Raw genomic sequence first — 16,355 nt, 5'->3', positions numbered from 1 at the left:
TGGGCTCTTTAGTCAGACAACTCCCTGTGAAGTCAGTGGGAGCTCTGCCTGAGTAAGGATTGCAAAATAGAGCCCAAAGTTTATTTGTAGAAATGCATCACTACCAGAAAACTAAGAATTTTTTTTTAATGTGATTATCACTCAAGATTAACCAGTATTACCTTACAAGGTATCCTGAAAATTGACACGCAAAATTGCACTGCTACAACATTTAAGCTTTCAATTTTTATAGTAGAAACCTCTTAATCTGGTAGATGTGTCTCTCTTCCTCCACCCTCCTTCCCCAGGTAAATACATTGCATGGAATTTTGTTTGGTTTACTTTTCAGATTTCATCAGGATTTAAATTGACTGTGTGCTTTCATCTTGTGATTGTATAAATCCAAAAAATAATTTTTTATCTAGAGCCTGTAGTGTCTTGTGAATTTGCCAAAGGTTATTAAAATCTGGGACTTACTCCTCAGATGTCGTGGTTGGGGTTGTTTGTTTGTTTTTTAAATATCCGGCAAAATGGAATCTTTGTAGCATACTTGAAAACCACTCTGTGCAAGGCAGACATGTTTTAAAAATCAAGAAGTTGTAATCTTATAGTGAACAGTATTAAAAATAGGTTATTTTCAGGTTATTGTCAACTTCCAAAACTATTGTACTCCACGTGAATTTTATTCTGGGTCTGATACTCTCAATGGTAACTGCCCAATAATTGACCTATTGTCTTATGGGTCCTCAAGGCCACTGGGTTCTCTTTAAGGTTGATTTCTTTTTTTTTTTTTTTTTTTTTGCCCCTGTATTAGGCATCTCTGGCCCAGCCTGCTGTGATGACCTGAAAGGTGTGACATGAGCCAAGAGAAGTGAAATAGTGTATTAGGCTGTGATTGTGACTTCAGTGAGACTCTGCATGGGCACAGGAGTCTGTTCTCATGGCTTCTGGTGCAGGATCAAAGTCTTAGCAGGGGCTGTGAGAGAGCACCATGCTATTTCTTTACTCCCTTGTACCCCAATAACCCTCCTTATTCCCTTAGTAGAAATGAGCGCACGCTGTCGTCTCCAGGCCTAAGAGTGGGGAATTAAGCTTGAAATAAAAATGCTGCTCCATACTGCTGCTATGCTAGCATCCCCAGTTGATATTTAGGTTTATAATAAATTAAAAATTCCCATCTTTTTTGTTTAAGGAACTTAGCCGCTGCTTCTCAGCAGCGTGTGCACGCTCATCCAGTTCTGCAATGTTACGTTAGGGTTGATATGCTCATTTCCCTTGTCTTCTTTACAGCTCCATTTTGTTCGAGTGTGGGTATTGCAAACACTGGAATAACATGAGAACTTTCTCTCAGTTATATAGGGGACTGCGAGATTCACATGGAAGTATCAAAGTTTAAAGGAGGAGTGAAAGGAATACAGGTGGGTATAATGCAGATGTTCATGTGATGCTGTATTTTATATTGAGGCAGCGTGGCTCTGTGGTTAGGGCATCAGACTGGGGATCAGGAGACCTGGGTTTTATTTCTGATGCTGCCGCTGGCCTGCTGGGTTACCTTTGACAAGTTGCTTCACTGCCTTGTGGCTCCATTTTCCCATGTGTAAAATGTCTCCTCTGGAAGCACTTAGTGCTTTCTGTCTGAAAATCTCAATCACATAGTGAGATGATATTAAACCTCTTGGAACTTCACCGTGACTGTGGAGAGAGAAGATCCTATGCTACTTGAATTAATGGAGTTATTCTGAGGCTTGGATTTTCAAAGGAGCGTAGCAACTCCCTTCAACCTGTTTGAAAATCTCCGCTTTTGCCATTAGCGGTATGTGATCTCAGACACACAGGGGAGAAGTGCTGATTCTGTCTAGTAAAGGGCAGTGGTGCCCACATATAGTTAATCCCAGTATTACTGGGGTAGATTTAAATCAATTTTTAGGCTCCAAATTTAAACTTTATGGAAACAAGATTCTGCAAAACGTCAGGGGTAAAATTCTCAAAAGCACCCAAGCCCCATTTTCAGAAGTGACCTAAACACTTGGGAACCTGAGTTTCAGTCACTTCTGAAAATGGGGTTGGGGTCCGAAGTCACTTTGATACATTTTTTTAAAAGCACTTAAGATGGTTTAGAAATGTTTTGATGTTTGTGGTTTGTGTTTAAAATGCTAGTGAAAAGCGTTTCACTTTGGATTGCCTCTTAACATAACTTGTTACAAACTAAGTAGATGATGTTCCAGCCCAAGCTTACCACCGAAGTTAGAGAAGATAAGTGCTCTATGAATTCATTGCTCAGATAAGAGAGGGTGTAGGACCCTGGCAATAGAGAGTGGGTTTTGAGAAGCGTATCCTATGATATGGGGTATCGATGTTAGGGCCAGAACTCTGGAGTACTATGTCCCGTTTGTGTGCTTTGACCACACATCTCTGTAAATGAGGCAGCAGTTCAGGTTCATCATGGCCGTTGCCTTCAAACTAAAGTTTCCCTCTGTTCTCTTCACAGTTACATGGAACATTACGGGTGATACTGGAACCTCTTATCACAGATGTGCCTTTCTTTGGAGCCTTGACAATGTGTTTTGTTCAAAAACCGGTAAGTCTGTAGTGAATCCCATTCTGCAGCCTGACTGACTCTCGATCTTTGCTCATATGACAGTGAGGGCCAATTTGCCTTTTAAACATCTGTCTGTAATAGCTTGGTTACTTCCCTGCCTGATATGTAATACTTAAATAGAATTTTGAACAATAATGTGATTTTTAAAAATGAGGAATGTTACTCTTTTTAGAGATCTAGATAATATAATGAACAATGTTTTTGTGCATTTTGTTCTCCTGCAGCGTTGCATGCCAAGTTAGTCTTTAGCTTCTATGAATGCACAGACTCCCTAGTGACTGTGGTAGATAGTCTGTCCATATGCCTTTTATTGCAAGACCATTGACCGATTACTAATACAGTTAATAAATGCAGCCGGCTTAGGTGCCAGTCTGTGTTCTCCTTGCATTGAAGGCCTAATTGTGTAACCTCGTGAATGCCACCTGCTGTGAATTAAATCCCAACACACCCAAATGAGGAGCATCTTTCTCTTCCTAGTGACAGCTTATAACATGACTCACTTTTTTTTTTTTTTTTTTTTTTAAATGTATTTCTGGATTGAGTTATGTTTTTTTTTTTTTTTTGGCTCAAGTGTAAAGGTAATTAGAGACCAAATGCACACAATATGTGGGTCACACTTATAAATCCTTCCATGAAGGATTGCCCTTTGGTTGGCATTAGCTATAATGAAGATACTTCCAGCTCCCAGTGACTGTAGCACAGTATAAGACTAGAGAAAATTCTCCTGCTACCCCCACACAACACCACTGAATTCAGTGTGCTGCATGGTTGCAACGGCAGAATTTTGATCATTGTGTATTTTTGGATTATAAGGATTCATGATACATACTGTGGGAATATCCAGTGGTCTCTGGTATAGGCTAAGAAGAACATAGCTGTGGGGAGGAGGCTAGATGTGGAGCAGATTATTGACTTCTGGGGAGTGGATTTCTGATCTGCATTAAAATTTTAAAGAAATTTTTGCTACTGTGTGCCTCTGTTGTAGTCACAAACTTAGCATAGTATCTGCTTTAGTCCATAAGTGACTGTATAGGTTGGCCATGTTGTTGGAGAGGGTATACTAAGACACCAGTGTATTTTACCAACATTAAAATATTTCTGGCAATACAACTAATATGGTACATAACTAAGAAATGATCAGCCCCAGCAACCTACTACTTGCATGAGATGGCAACTGGTCCTGGGCTCTGAGTAACTCTGGCTACAGTTCCGCAAGACAGAAATGGTGCTGGACGTATCGCCAATGGCGAGACTGAAGGCAAAACATAAAATCCAATAAGAGGCATAAGTGGTGCATAGGCAGGAGGGAAATCCCATGGAGCAGTAGAGTGAACCAAAAATGAAATCCACTCTTTTGCTGAAAAGCCCTGTATTACTAAAGATCCTTGCCTTAATCACCTGGATTAGTGCATACATGATGTCATTGCCTCAAAGAACTTAGTTTTCAGGGCAAGATCCTCAGCTGGTGTAAACTGAAGTTAGTGGAGCTACGCAGTTTACATGAGCTGGGGATCTTACCCTTGGAGTAGAGGCTAAATAGAGGAAACCTCTATAGGCTAGTAAAATACAAGTTTAAAAATTAGAAATGGAGTCTTCTGGCTCTGGGGATTTTGTTTGTTTCAAACAAAGGAAAGGTACAAAGGAAGATGGTGGCGGGGGGGGAGGGTGAGAAAACAGGACAGTGGAAGGTAAGGTGGACTGCATGACATGTAGGCAGTGCTAGACTTTTCTATTTCAAATAAATTCCAAACTGTCGGAAAAGTTAGCTGTATCAGTAGCAGTACAGCAGAGGGACATGATAAATGTCACATTTATGATCCAAGAGGGGGAGAAGGTAGCAGCAGTTATTGAGGATGAACTGCAAACATTCACTTCAAACACCTGTAAATCTTTTGCTGTAGTCCGAATGAGGGAGAAGAACATAGTCACGTCTCAAACAAAACCAGCTGCTCTGGTCTAGTCTGAGCTTGTCTGAAGATCCATGAAACTCCAGTCCTCTCTGGACTCACTGTAAAACCTGTTTTCAAAGGCCTTTCCAGAGAGGTGGTTCCAGAGAGTTATTGCACTGAGCAATCAGTCTTGCTACTCCGGATTGAGCGTTTGGGTTCCCTTTAGCACTTCAGCTCATATGTGACTTTGCTGGGTCGCTCTAGCCACCCAGGAATGTGCTTTCTGAACACATCTCGTGTTCAAGCTGACCTAATGGCATGGCGCAGTTGGAGAATGGCCTCAAACTGAGGTGTTCTCTGGGGGTGGCCGGGGTGGGGGGGGACACACTTGATTCCTTAGTAAACATCTAGCAAAGGAAGTGTGCAAAGTCCCTGAGAGCTCCCTTCAGAAGGATATGAGCAAAGTCAGAAGACACGAGCCAGTTGAGGACGCCTGCCTGATGACTGTGATGCCTAGTTAATCTGTGGGGATGGAATTCGTGGTGATTGTGGGGTGTAGTAATGTGGCTTTATCAGGATGAGTTTGAGATGGTCACGTGACTCACTACAGCTTCACCACTTACAAGTAATCCATGCTCATTTGGGATGACTTGCATAAAACCTTGATTCCACGCTGCCCAATTGCATGTTCTGTAGCTGCCACATCTATATTTAAGGCACTGCTAAAATAGTTTGAGTGTCTTTAAAAACATTGGGCCATATTTCCTGTGTCTCTCAGTTAGCTTGCCTGTTGTTAGGGCTGTCCTCTTTAAATCCTTCTGCATGTAAAGCCCATTGCCTTAGTTGGATCTGGTCCCACATAAACAGCTCTTCTAGCTATCCCAGTAGGAAAGGAATTCTATGTTTCTGACTCAGCAGAGCCATGAAGTAGTGGATTTTAAAGCTGTGACATTTTTTTTAATGTACAGAAAAACTGTTACTGTCACAGGGCAGAATCACTTTGGGGCACAGAAGAAGGAAACAATACTCTGACATCTTGAAGGTGTTTTTTAAAATGATGGCTCTCTGAAGTTGCTGGGTTGTTGGAATATGTCCTATGGGAAGTCAGCAGGTGATCAATTAACTTATCGCTTGGCTCTGTGGCAATCTCCTCCATTTGTGATTAGAAATGTAAACACCACACAAGTTTGGATGGACTATACATCCTTGTGTTTCAGGGCATGAGGTAATTAGGAAGGCACTTCCTGGATGGGTGGATTGCCCCCCAGTTCTCCACTACAGGATTGCTTGCATCTGTGTGTGAAGCACTTGGTAATGGCTGCTCTCAAATGGGACACTGAACTGACCAGTTTGCTGCTCTGATACCAGATGGCAATTCCTGTGTTCCTAAGTCTTTGGAGGGTAAGACCCAAAGAAACACTGACTCCATGGAGGTCTTGGCAGCTCAAATAAAGGAGGAAATGTCTCATTCTCAGCCATTGTTTTTTTAGGTGTAAACATAATCCAGTTGGTTTTCTTTAACTAGCTGGATATGTCTTGTTTTTTAGGCTCATTAATCATTTGTTGCAAATTCATTAACATGGTTCAGTTTGGTGTGTGTGTGGTTTTTTCCCCCCCTGCTTACTGTAGCACTTGGAAGTCAATTGGGCAGGCCTGACCAACCTCCTCGATGCCCCAGGAATTAGGTGAGTGTTCACTTTTTTCTTTTCTCTTCTTTTTTTTTCTCCCCCTTTAAAAAACAAACAGGCGGGGTGGGAGGTGGAGGGGGAATGGTCTAGAAACGAACCCCTTTCTCTAGAAACTGAGCCAAAGGATTTTCAAGAACTATGTATCATAGGGGTTTATACTGTTGTCCATAACAATCGTATCTGTAAAATCTGAACTCAAAGCTCTGTTGCAGACATCAGAATTGCTTTTCTACCATTTCATCACACTTGAGGCTCATGAACATGAAACATGTTCATGTAAACATGAACAAACATGCCTGGATGTGACACATGCTGAAAGACTGGTTGAACGAGAACTCTTCCTTTAAATGACTCTCTGATTTATGTGGAAGAATAAAGAAATACAAAATCCTGCCTAGTCATTTACTTGTTAAAAGCTACACATAGTTGGATTCAGGTCCATGCCAAAATTCACATGATTTCATAATCTTTCTGTTGATGGGGGTTTGGGCAGGAAATGATTGTCCTGTCATTAGACCCTCTTTGAGCCTGTGAGCTCTGCATTTGTACTTGGAAAGACATGGGATTTCAACCTTCTGTTCTGGTCAAACTGTGCACCATGACCAGATCACGGAACAGCCTTATCCAGCATATTCCTCTTTTTGCTAGCACTTTACTTCTCAATGGGATGAGGTCGGGAGGGAGTGGTGGTGGGTTTTTTTGTTCTGTTTGGGTTTTTTTTTGTTTTAGTCTTTCCCCCTAATGGTATCCTGCCCTGTAGGTACAGACCTGCTCATGCCAAATTACTGTTCATTTAAAGCACTTCATCCACCATTAGTAAGTGGAGAGCAAAACAGAGGGCCAAGTATGAGGCTAAAACTGAAAGATCAAAAAAAGCATTGATTTTATTGCATTTCATAAATTCCATAGGGTTTAAGGCCAGATCATTCTAGTCTAACCTGTATATCACAGGCCATTAAACTGCACCCAGTTACCCCTGTACTGAACCCGATAACTGGCTAAAGCATATCTTCCAGAAAGGCATCCAGTCTTGGTGGATTCTCCATGTTGTTGTGAGGTCTTCACATCATTTCCTTTGATAGTTTTGTTCCATTGGTTATCACCCTCACTGTTAAAAATGTGTGCCTTAAACTCAAATTGGAAATGTCTGGCTTCTGTTTCCAGACATTCGTTCTTAATATATAATGAAACCCAGCAAATTCCGCTCTGATGATTGATTAGCAGCCGTCATTTATTCCTAGAGACTTGCACATGAAGTGAACAATTGCTGCTACCTTGAGTCTGCAGCTCCTGTGATTTGATGGGATGCAAAGGATCTTTGTGCTCAGTAAAGATCACATGATCTCCTTGAAACCATTTTACTTTAAAAAGGTGACCTAGAAAGGGGGTTGGGGGGAGCTTATGCCTTTTTGTTTTAATTCTTTATTACCTATAAAGACCAGAGTGCTTGGAGGGGACATTGTAGATTGTTCCATTGGTTAATCATCCTCCTGTTTTTTTAACTTGTCTGGCTTCAGCTTCCTATTTATAATCGTGTTACTTTTTTTTTTTTTTTTATTGCTCTTCAATAAATCTAGCTTGGGAAAGGGCAGCACTGGACTCAAGACTCTAATAATTTGCCTGCATCACAAAAAACCACCTCACAACTCGCTCACTTTCTTGGCAGTTTTAGCAGAGATACTAAGGGGTGAATGGAAGCTGAATTGCCTAAAGGTGGCTATTCCTTGAAGCGTATAGATTAAGACAAGCTGGTGGGGAAAGGTGGGAGAAGCTCATATTATCACTGTACATGCAGTGCTTATTCTGGACATACATGGAGGGCTTCAGTCTTCAGGGCTGTCAATGCAACCACTTTAATATAAGGATAAGCTGGAGATCAAATTCTAGACACGGGGGCTCTAACTGAAGTCACTGATGGCCTCATGCATGGATCCAAGGTCCAGAATTGTCATTTTATGCTGCTGTGAAGTTGTTACAATACTCCAAAATTGTGAAAACACTATGAACATGTGTATTCCTGAGGTAGTGCCAAAGATACCCCAGATTTGGACCTCTTGTTCCCCCCTCATCTCGTCCTGCCTCATCTTTTGTATCCTCTTGTTCATTATTTAGTCTTCTAAGGTCAAACTTCCAGCCAGCCTTTGTAACTGCAAGATTTGGATGCACCACACTGCATTTGTGTACGCAAATAGCCACTTTTATGCACAGTTCTGGATTTGCACATCCAACTCAGTTATACATGTGCAAACATAAATTTTGAGCCCTTGCGCGCACACAGCTGAATGAGCAAGATCACAGATAAGACTGAAATCTTGGTCCTTTCCTCCTTTGAGAGTTAAAGGCATTCTCTTTCAAGGCGTGGGGAAGGCAGAATGATAACATTCGCGATGTCTTTTGTTGTAACTGAAGTCATGACCTATTTGTTTTTGTTTAAATTTTCCCTTCAGTTCAATGTCAGACACAATAATCCAAGACCTGATTGCTGCCCGGCTGGTGTTGCCAAACAGAATCACAATTCCACTGAAAAAGAATATGAAAATTTCCCACCTGCGATTCCCTATCCCATATGTGAGTATGTTTTGAGCTGGACGACCTAATATATTGACACGCAATCACCTGAATATGCTGTACACTAATATTGGAGGGGAAATGAGTTGTGTGCACAGCAGGTTTAATGCATCAACCTCTAAACTGTGGGAACTAGGATTGTTGACATGACCCCAGTTGACATTGTCCACCTACCAAAACTGGTTGAAGCATGATAGCAGGTATCTGTTCAAACAGTTCAGATTGAAAACACAAGTTACTGCAGTATTGAACTGTGGTGCAGTGCCTCAACTTTAGGGGAAAGCCTGCTCATACCATGTATAATACCAACCAATATTTCTCTCCCATTCATATCTATTAAAACTGAATCAAGTCAGCTCAAATATGTAGGAGAAATCTGAGCCAATGCTGCTAAAGATGCTGGATACTGAATGCTATGACAGTAGTAGTTGATGAGGGCTGTGGTGGGTGAAAGGAGAGGTATTTGCCTATCTTGGGTATTTCTAGTGCACCCATCACAATGGTGTATAGGTACTCTTAATCTCTGACCCCACACTGGGTTATATTTCAGCAATATCTTCTACATCGGGGGGTAGTCAATAGGCAGACTGTGGGCCAAATCTGGACTGCCGGCCAAATCTGGACTGCCAGATGCTTTTGAACGGCTCCTGAAATCTTTTTATTTACTTATTATTATTGTTGGGGTTCTTTTACTATTTTCTCTGGAGGATGGACCTTGACTATCCCTTTGACCAATAAATTTGGACCTTGACAAAAAATAGACTACCCATGTTCTACATAGTCCTGTTCTGATCTTCATATAGTATCCCCAATAGTTTTAAGGTACAAAAGTAGATATTGGCAAGATATTCCTCTTGGTCTTTGTATATCCTGTACATACAGTAAATAAGTCTTGTTTAAGAGATTAATCAATGATCTCCCTTACCAAGTAAAAGCTTTGGGTTAATGAAGGAATATGATGAATCTTCAGTTTGTGCTTCATTTGTACGCTAATCCAGCAATTCTTTATTTAATAATGAAAGAGCTTAAATAACAGGTAGGAAGGCATAAAATCACAAATCTTTTTACTAAATATCTTACAGAAATTCATCCAAAACATTGTCAAATGCAAATCTCTTAAATATACTATAAATATTCTAGATATTGGGTGAGTAAGGAAAAATGGATAGGTGGCTATTTTCCACCTACATGTAATCACCAAATGGAAGTTGAATGGCCACCTCTGCAACAACTAATCAAAAATATCATACCATCATGCCTTACCAGTGGATGCTATTTTTTGTCCTTTCAGGCTCTGGGAGAGGAGCACATCCTCAGAGGTCTGAGCATGCTCAGTTCCCTATGAAGTCAGTGGGAAATCAGGAGCTCCGCTCCTTGCAGCATCAGGCCCTTACTTACAATTGTGTGGTCCTGTAGTGTCAACCGGAGACCTTCCCTGCCCAATTATAACCATATGAAGATAGCCTACATTAGATTGTGCCTCAGTATAAACTGCTCTCTTCTAAGTAAATGAAATTACACATTAAAGATGTTTCCTGTTTAACATCTCAGTTATGTAAAATGTTCTGTATCAAAATACCATGGCAGTCTTGCTAACTGATGATTGGAATCAACACCCGAAATAGCTCATTTTAAGAGGCAATGTATTGAGATTCTCAAGAGGCCTGTGTTTTCATGTTGATCTACGATGTCCTGTTTTGTTCAGGGAGTAGTCAGGGTTCATCTGCTAGAAGCTGAAAACCTTGTCCAGAAAGACCACTTCCGGGGGAAGTCTGACCCTTATGCTATTCTTCGAGTTGGCTTGGTGCAGTTCCGAAGCAAGACCATTCAACGAAATCTTAATCCCATCTGGAATGAAATGTCTGAGGTATAGAATCTATTGATCTTTCTAACCATATGAAGTTGTAATGTTTGTCTTTATATGTGGATTATACTTGGTTTGGGCACTTTTTTTCTTCTGTCCTTCTATAAGTGCTTGGAAGGTACTGGGGAAAACACTTTTTTTCAGAAGCAGAGGAAGTAACCAAGGGGACAGCCATTTTAGCCTTGATCCTGACCAACAGGGAGGGAATGGGAAGCAAATCTAAAGATGGAAGGCAATTTCAGTGAACGTGATCATTAAGTGATAGATTTCATGATCCTAAGACAAGGAAGGAGTAAGGGCAGCAAAATAAGGACACTGGACTTCATAAAAGACAGACTTCAACAGATTCGGAAAACGGGTAGGTAAGGTCCCATGGGAAAAGGAGTTCAGGAGAGCTGGCAGTTTCTCAAGGGACAGTATTAAAGGCACAACTGCAAACTGTCCTGATGTGAAGAAAAGATGGGAAGAATAGTAAGACCAATATATGGCTCCATCAGGAGCTCTTTAATGACCTCAAAATTGAAAAGGAATCCTACAAAAAATTGGAAATATGGACAAATTGCTAAGGCTGAGTACAAAAGAGTAGCACAAGTAGGTAGGGACAAAAGGAGAGAGGCTAAGGCACAAAATGGGTTACAGCTAGCCATAGGCAATAAGAAGAGGTTTTATTAATGTTAGGAGCAAGAGAAAGACAAAGGAAAGTTGTAGTGGGGAAGGAGAGCTAATAACCGATGACCTCAAGAATGCTGAGGTGTTTAATGCCCATTTTGTTTCTCTTCACTGAAAAGGTCAGTGATGACCACGTACTCAGTACAATTAATATTATCAGTGAGAGAGGTGGAATGCAAGCCAAAATAGGGAAAGAACATGGTAGACTATTGATAAAATAGATGTATTCAAGTTGGCAGGGTCTGATGAAATTCATCCTAGAGTACTTAACGAACTAGCTGAAGTATTCTCCATTATCTTTGAGAATTCATGGAGGACTGGGGAGGTCCCGGAGGACTGGAGAATGGCAAACATAGTACCTGTCTTTAAAAAGAGGATTCGGGGTACTATAAACCAGTCAGCCTAACTTTGATACCTGGAAAGATAATGGAACAAATTGTTTGACAATCAGTTTTTATAAGAACCTAGATGATGTTGATGATAGGGTTATAAGGAATAGCCAGTATGGATTTGTCGAGAACAAACCATGCCAAACCAAGTTTCCTCCTTTGATCTTTTGGCCTACTGGATCAGGGGAAGCAGTAGATGTCAAATGAGGGGAGAGGGGCGTTTATCTGGATTTTTAGAAAGGCTTTTGACACAGTCCAATATGACATTTTTCTAAGCAAACTAGGGAAATGTGGTCTGGATGAAATTACTACAAAGTGGGTGCATAACTGTTTGAAAAATGGTATTCAGAGTAGTTATCAATGGTTTGCTGTCATACTGGGAGGGCATATCTAGTGGGGCCCTGCGGGGGTCAATCCAGGGTCTGGTACTAACCAATATTTTCATTAATCACTTGGACAATGGAATGGAGATTGTATTTATAAAATCTGCAGATGACACCAAGCTGGGACGGGTTGTAAGCACTTTGGAGGACTGGATTAGAATATAAAATAAACTTGATAAACTGGAGAATTGGTCTGTAATCAACAAGAGGAAATTCAAAGTACTTCCCCCTAGAAAGGAAAAACCAAATGCACAACTACAAAATGGGGAATAACTGGTTAGATGACAATCCTGTAGAAAAGGATCGGGGGATTCTATTAGATCTCAAATTGAATGAGTCAATGTGCTAGTTGTGAGAGACCCGAATATTCTGGAATGTATTAACAGGAGTGTTGTATGTAAGACATGGGAGGTAATTGTCCTGCTCTGCTTAGCACTGGTGAGGCCTCCGCTATGTCCAAATCTGGGCACCACGTTTTAAAAAGAGACGTGGACAAATTGGAGAGAGAGTCCTAGGAGAGCAACAAAAAATAATAAAAGGTTTAGAAAACCTGACCTATGAGGAAAGGTTAAAAAAACCTTGGCATATTGAGTCTTCAGAAAAGAAGACTGGGGAGAGACCCTGATAATCATCTTCAAATATGTTAAGGTCTGTTACAAAGAGGATGAGATCAGTTGTTCTTGGTGTTCGCTGAAGGTAGGATAAGAAGCAATGAGTTTAATCTGCAGCAGGGGAGATTTTAGAAAGTGAAACCCTTTCTAACTGTAAGGGTAGTTGAGCTCTGGAATAGGTTTCCAAGGGAGGTTGTGGAATCCCAATCGCTGGAGATTTTAAAGAATATCTTTAGGCAAACACCTGTCAGGGATGCTATAGGTTTACTTGGTCCTGCCTCAGTGCAGGGGTTTGGTCTTGATGATTTCTTAAGGCCCCTTCCAGCCCTACATTTCTATGATTCTGTGATTTCCCCTAGTCTATCTGTTCCAATACACTTAGGCTATTTTTATGTTACCAACTCAACTGACACGTTAACTAGTATCTTCAGAACCCCTTAATCAAATGAGCAGATGTTTGCCCTGCAAACTTGACCCTGGTCCCTGAACTAACAGATCAGCTTGAAAATGGATTATATGTATGTGGATTTTAGACATGGTGCAAACACATCATCCTTATGCTGACCCTGCATTAGCGCATATATTTCCTCAATATACCCTGAGAAATGCTGCATTCTTGTCACTAGCCTGAGGCTTTTAATGTGGCCTGTGAGTGTTTGTCTGTCTGTCTGTCTGTCTGTAAATCCTATGACTCTTTCTCTTTCCACCCTTGCAGTTTGTTGTTCATGAAGTGCCTGGTCAGGACTTAGAAGTGGACTTGTATGACGAAGATCCAGATAAAGATGACTTTCTGGGCAGGTGATACACATAATTTCCTATTTTTTCCCCTCTTTTCAATAGTACATGCATGATCAATTTTTAAAAAGCAGTCCCCTGTAAGAATAAAGGCATAGACAGTTCAGTGGTGGTTGCTCAGTGGGAGATGTAAACCTTATGAGAAACGTAGCTGCTTCTTGTAAAATAACTTTGGGGGGTGGAGCCTTCCTCCTCTAGGTTTCTAGTTCTAATCCATCCCAGACTAATCATGATGATGAAGTCCCTACACTGCCTAGCTGTCCAATCACTGATGTATGTGAAACTAATGTGATGCTCTCAGTCATGTTCCTAACAAAGAGGGGTCCCGGTCATAAAAACAACCACTGCAGTTGGCACTTGATTTTTGTTTTTTGGTTTTTTGCCTTCCTAGAAGAGACCAAGAATCTGAAATGACCTGAAGCCTGAGCTCTGCAAGCCAGGATTGAAGGGCAAACTTGCATTGCTACTTCATGAGCTGTACCTGTCCTGTGGACAGACAGGATTATCAACATGGCATTCTTAGATAGCAACACATTAGGGGAAGCTTTGCAGAAGACAACCGAGAAGAACCAAATCCCACCTACCTAAGTACAATATATCAGAGCTGGTTTCTTAAAAAGAGGTGCTTTACATTTATGAAGCACTTCAAAACATACTACTCAATTTGCCACCACCCAAAAATGGCATGCGACCAAGACCCAAAATAAGGTGTTTGTATTAATTTTGATGGAATGAATGGCCCAAAGAGTTCAAGGTATTAACATGAGCCTGTCACTGTCCAACATGAAACAAGGTTCGGAGTTTGGTATACAGAACTTAGCCTGCTTACAACCATGGCACAAACACCATTAAAAAATCTTTTTAACGTTTTTTTTTATTGAAGATACTGAAAAGGAAAAATCATTAAAGCACTTGAAATGGGAAGTATTAGCTAAGGGGTTTCTTAACATCCCATGTTTGTTCTCGTATTCGTTCTCTCTCTAGCTGGATAGTTTGTAGAGAAATACCCCGCTCCCTCCCCCCATCTGACAGTATTAAAAATGATGCTCCTTTTTCCTAAAAGGACAGATATTACATTAATTGACATGGGCTGGAGCCATTACTGCTGTTTAAAGCCCAATCCCATTTCCTAGAAGACAAAACAAGGGGGGCATGCGCCCACGGTTTGGGGGGAGAATATCAAAGAAGACACCTCTTTTGTCTTTTGGTGTTGACTTTCTCACTGCTGGAGAAAAGCAGGCAAGGCACGTGGTCCTTTATTAGCCACTCTGAGGCCTCGCAAACTCACATCCGGCTGTTTAGGAGGTTGCCATTAGCTGCCTTTCTGGTCACAGATTTACAGCAGTGTTGCAAAATATACAGTCATGGCCAGCTAAGCCAGATTGTCCAGAATTAGTTCATCATCTTACCAACCTAGGAAGTGAGATGTGCAGTGATGGTGACATCATGCTAGATGTCAAGCAACGAATCTCCAAAGGGGCAAATAACTATTCCAAAACTTGCAAAGTTTTGGGAAAGTAGCATGATTGGCACTGATACAAAAATGATTTTTTTAATGCCGGTGTCATGTTTGTCCTCCTTTATGGAGCAGAGCCATAAAAATCTCTAACAGAAATTGAAAAGATGACCAACTCATTCCAAAGTAAATGCTTGCAGAAGATCTTCAGAGTCCATTGGCAAGAGTTTCTTGCAACATCAGAAATTCTAAGTAGAGCAACCCAATCTAAGGCATCAAATATGGTAAAAAGACAACATGGATGTATTTAGGACACGTTTTAAGGATGCCACGAACACTACTTCCACTGCAAATGATATGGAAATCACCTAGAAAGAGGGGAACCTAGAGAAACATATGCAGAACGAGAGAGAGCGAGAAAAGCCAAATCCAGCAACATGACACTCAGAAGCCTGAACAGTCCAGCAAAAGACCAAAATAAATTGTGGAAACTGGTGGACACTCTATGCACCTGAGGGTTCTGGAGGAGAAAGAAAAAGATGGTGGTGGTTTCCAGTTCCACACTTTTCTTGTTTACCAGGCATGATCTCAAGAGTCCTTGAATTCTATAAATAGGCCTTTCTGTTTATTATAATTCAGTCTGTCTCCCATTTTCACATTTTTTCCCATCAACATTTGTTATAGTGTGACATTTTATCAACTTTCACTAACAGTTAAGCTCACAATTAGAGTATATTTGTAGGCCCAATTATTACTACTGAGGGATGCACAAATTTATTCATGCAGGAAACTTAACATTGAGGGATTAATTCCTTTAGTCCAAATAATGGTCTCTAAACCACCTTTTTTTTAAAAAAAATAAAAATTATTTGATTGTGATGCAAATATCTCTGAGCACTAAAAGTGATGGGCCCTCGAATTTGTGTGGAACATCGGTAACGGACTAAAATAAGTGGTGATTCCTAAAATGAAGGACACTTGAGCGATTCAAAGGGCCCTTCAGATGTGTTTTATAAGCATTTCCACAGGGAGAAGATTCATAAAAGCCAAGCATGTTCAGTTACACATGCTGAGGGTAACGTGTAGCTTTTGTCCATACAAGAATATTTCACCAAACAGATCTATAATGGCATCCATGTCTTGTCCATTAATTGTAATATGCTGTTCACCAAAACATACAGTGTAGTAATGGATATTGTCACATGTTCACTTTTTGTCTTGCAGCTTACTTATAAACCTTGCTGATGTAATGAATGACAGAATTGTTGATGAGGTAAAAATTTGTGGTCTGTTTCCAAATGTTCTAATATGGACCTTGCACGTTGTTTCTGCACACTTGCGACTTGTTAGTTATTTTAATTTTTATTACAGGAAAGAGAAGTGACAGCTGGTTACTGTTGCTCATAAAACTTGAAATACCCAAAGGAATGGCTTTTCAATTAAACTGGCAACTCCTGCCAGCACA

The 16,355-nt window shown here is 40.7% G+C and overlaps 1 protein-coding gene across 3 annotated transcripts in view; it reads left to right on the top strand.

Annotated features, from left to right (window-relative positions):
- ESYT3 (extended synaptotagmin 3) overlaps positions 1–16,355 on the top strand; it is a 59,184-nt gene that overhangs the window by 26,704 nt on the left and 16,125 nt on the right. For all 3 annotated transcript variants that reach the window (XM_043524965.1, XM_043524966.1, XM_037911971.2), the window contains exons 5-11: positions 1,331–1,397; positions 2,468–2,557; positions 6,097–6,152; positions 8,603–8,723; positions 10,429–10,590; positions 13,355–13,437; positions 16,115–16,163. In XM_043524965.1, the coding sequence (XP_043380900.1) occupies positions 1,331–1,397; positions 2,468–2,557; positions 6,097–6,152; positions 8,603–8,723; positions 10,429–10,590; positions 13,355–13,437; positions 16,115–16,163 (628 nt within the window). The remainder of the gene's footprint in view (positions 1–1,330; positions 1,398–2,467; positions 2,558–6,096; positions 6,153–8,602; positions 8,724–10,428; positions 10,591–13,354; positions 13,438–16,114; positions 16,164–16,355) is intronic.

Source organism: Chelonia mydas, chromosome 11 (genome assembly GCF_015237465.2).
Source record: "Chelonia mydas isolate rCheMyd1 chromosome 11, rCheMyd1.pri.v2, whole genome shotgun sequence".
In the NCBI taxonomy this organism is placed as follows: domain Eukaryota; kingdom Metazoa; phylum Chordata; order Testudines; family Cheloniidae; genus Chelonia; species Chelonia mydas.
The sequence above is the reverse complement of the archived record's forward strand: the minus strand, read 5'-3'. Positions and strand labels throughout refer to the sequence as shown.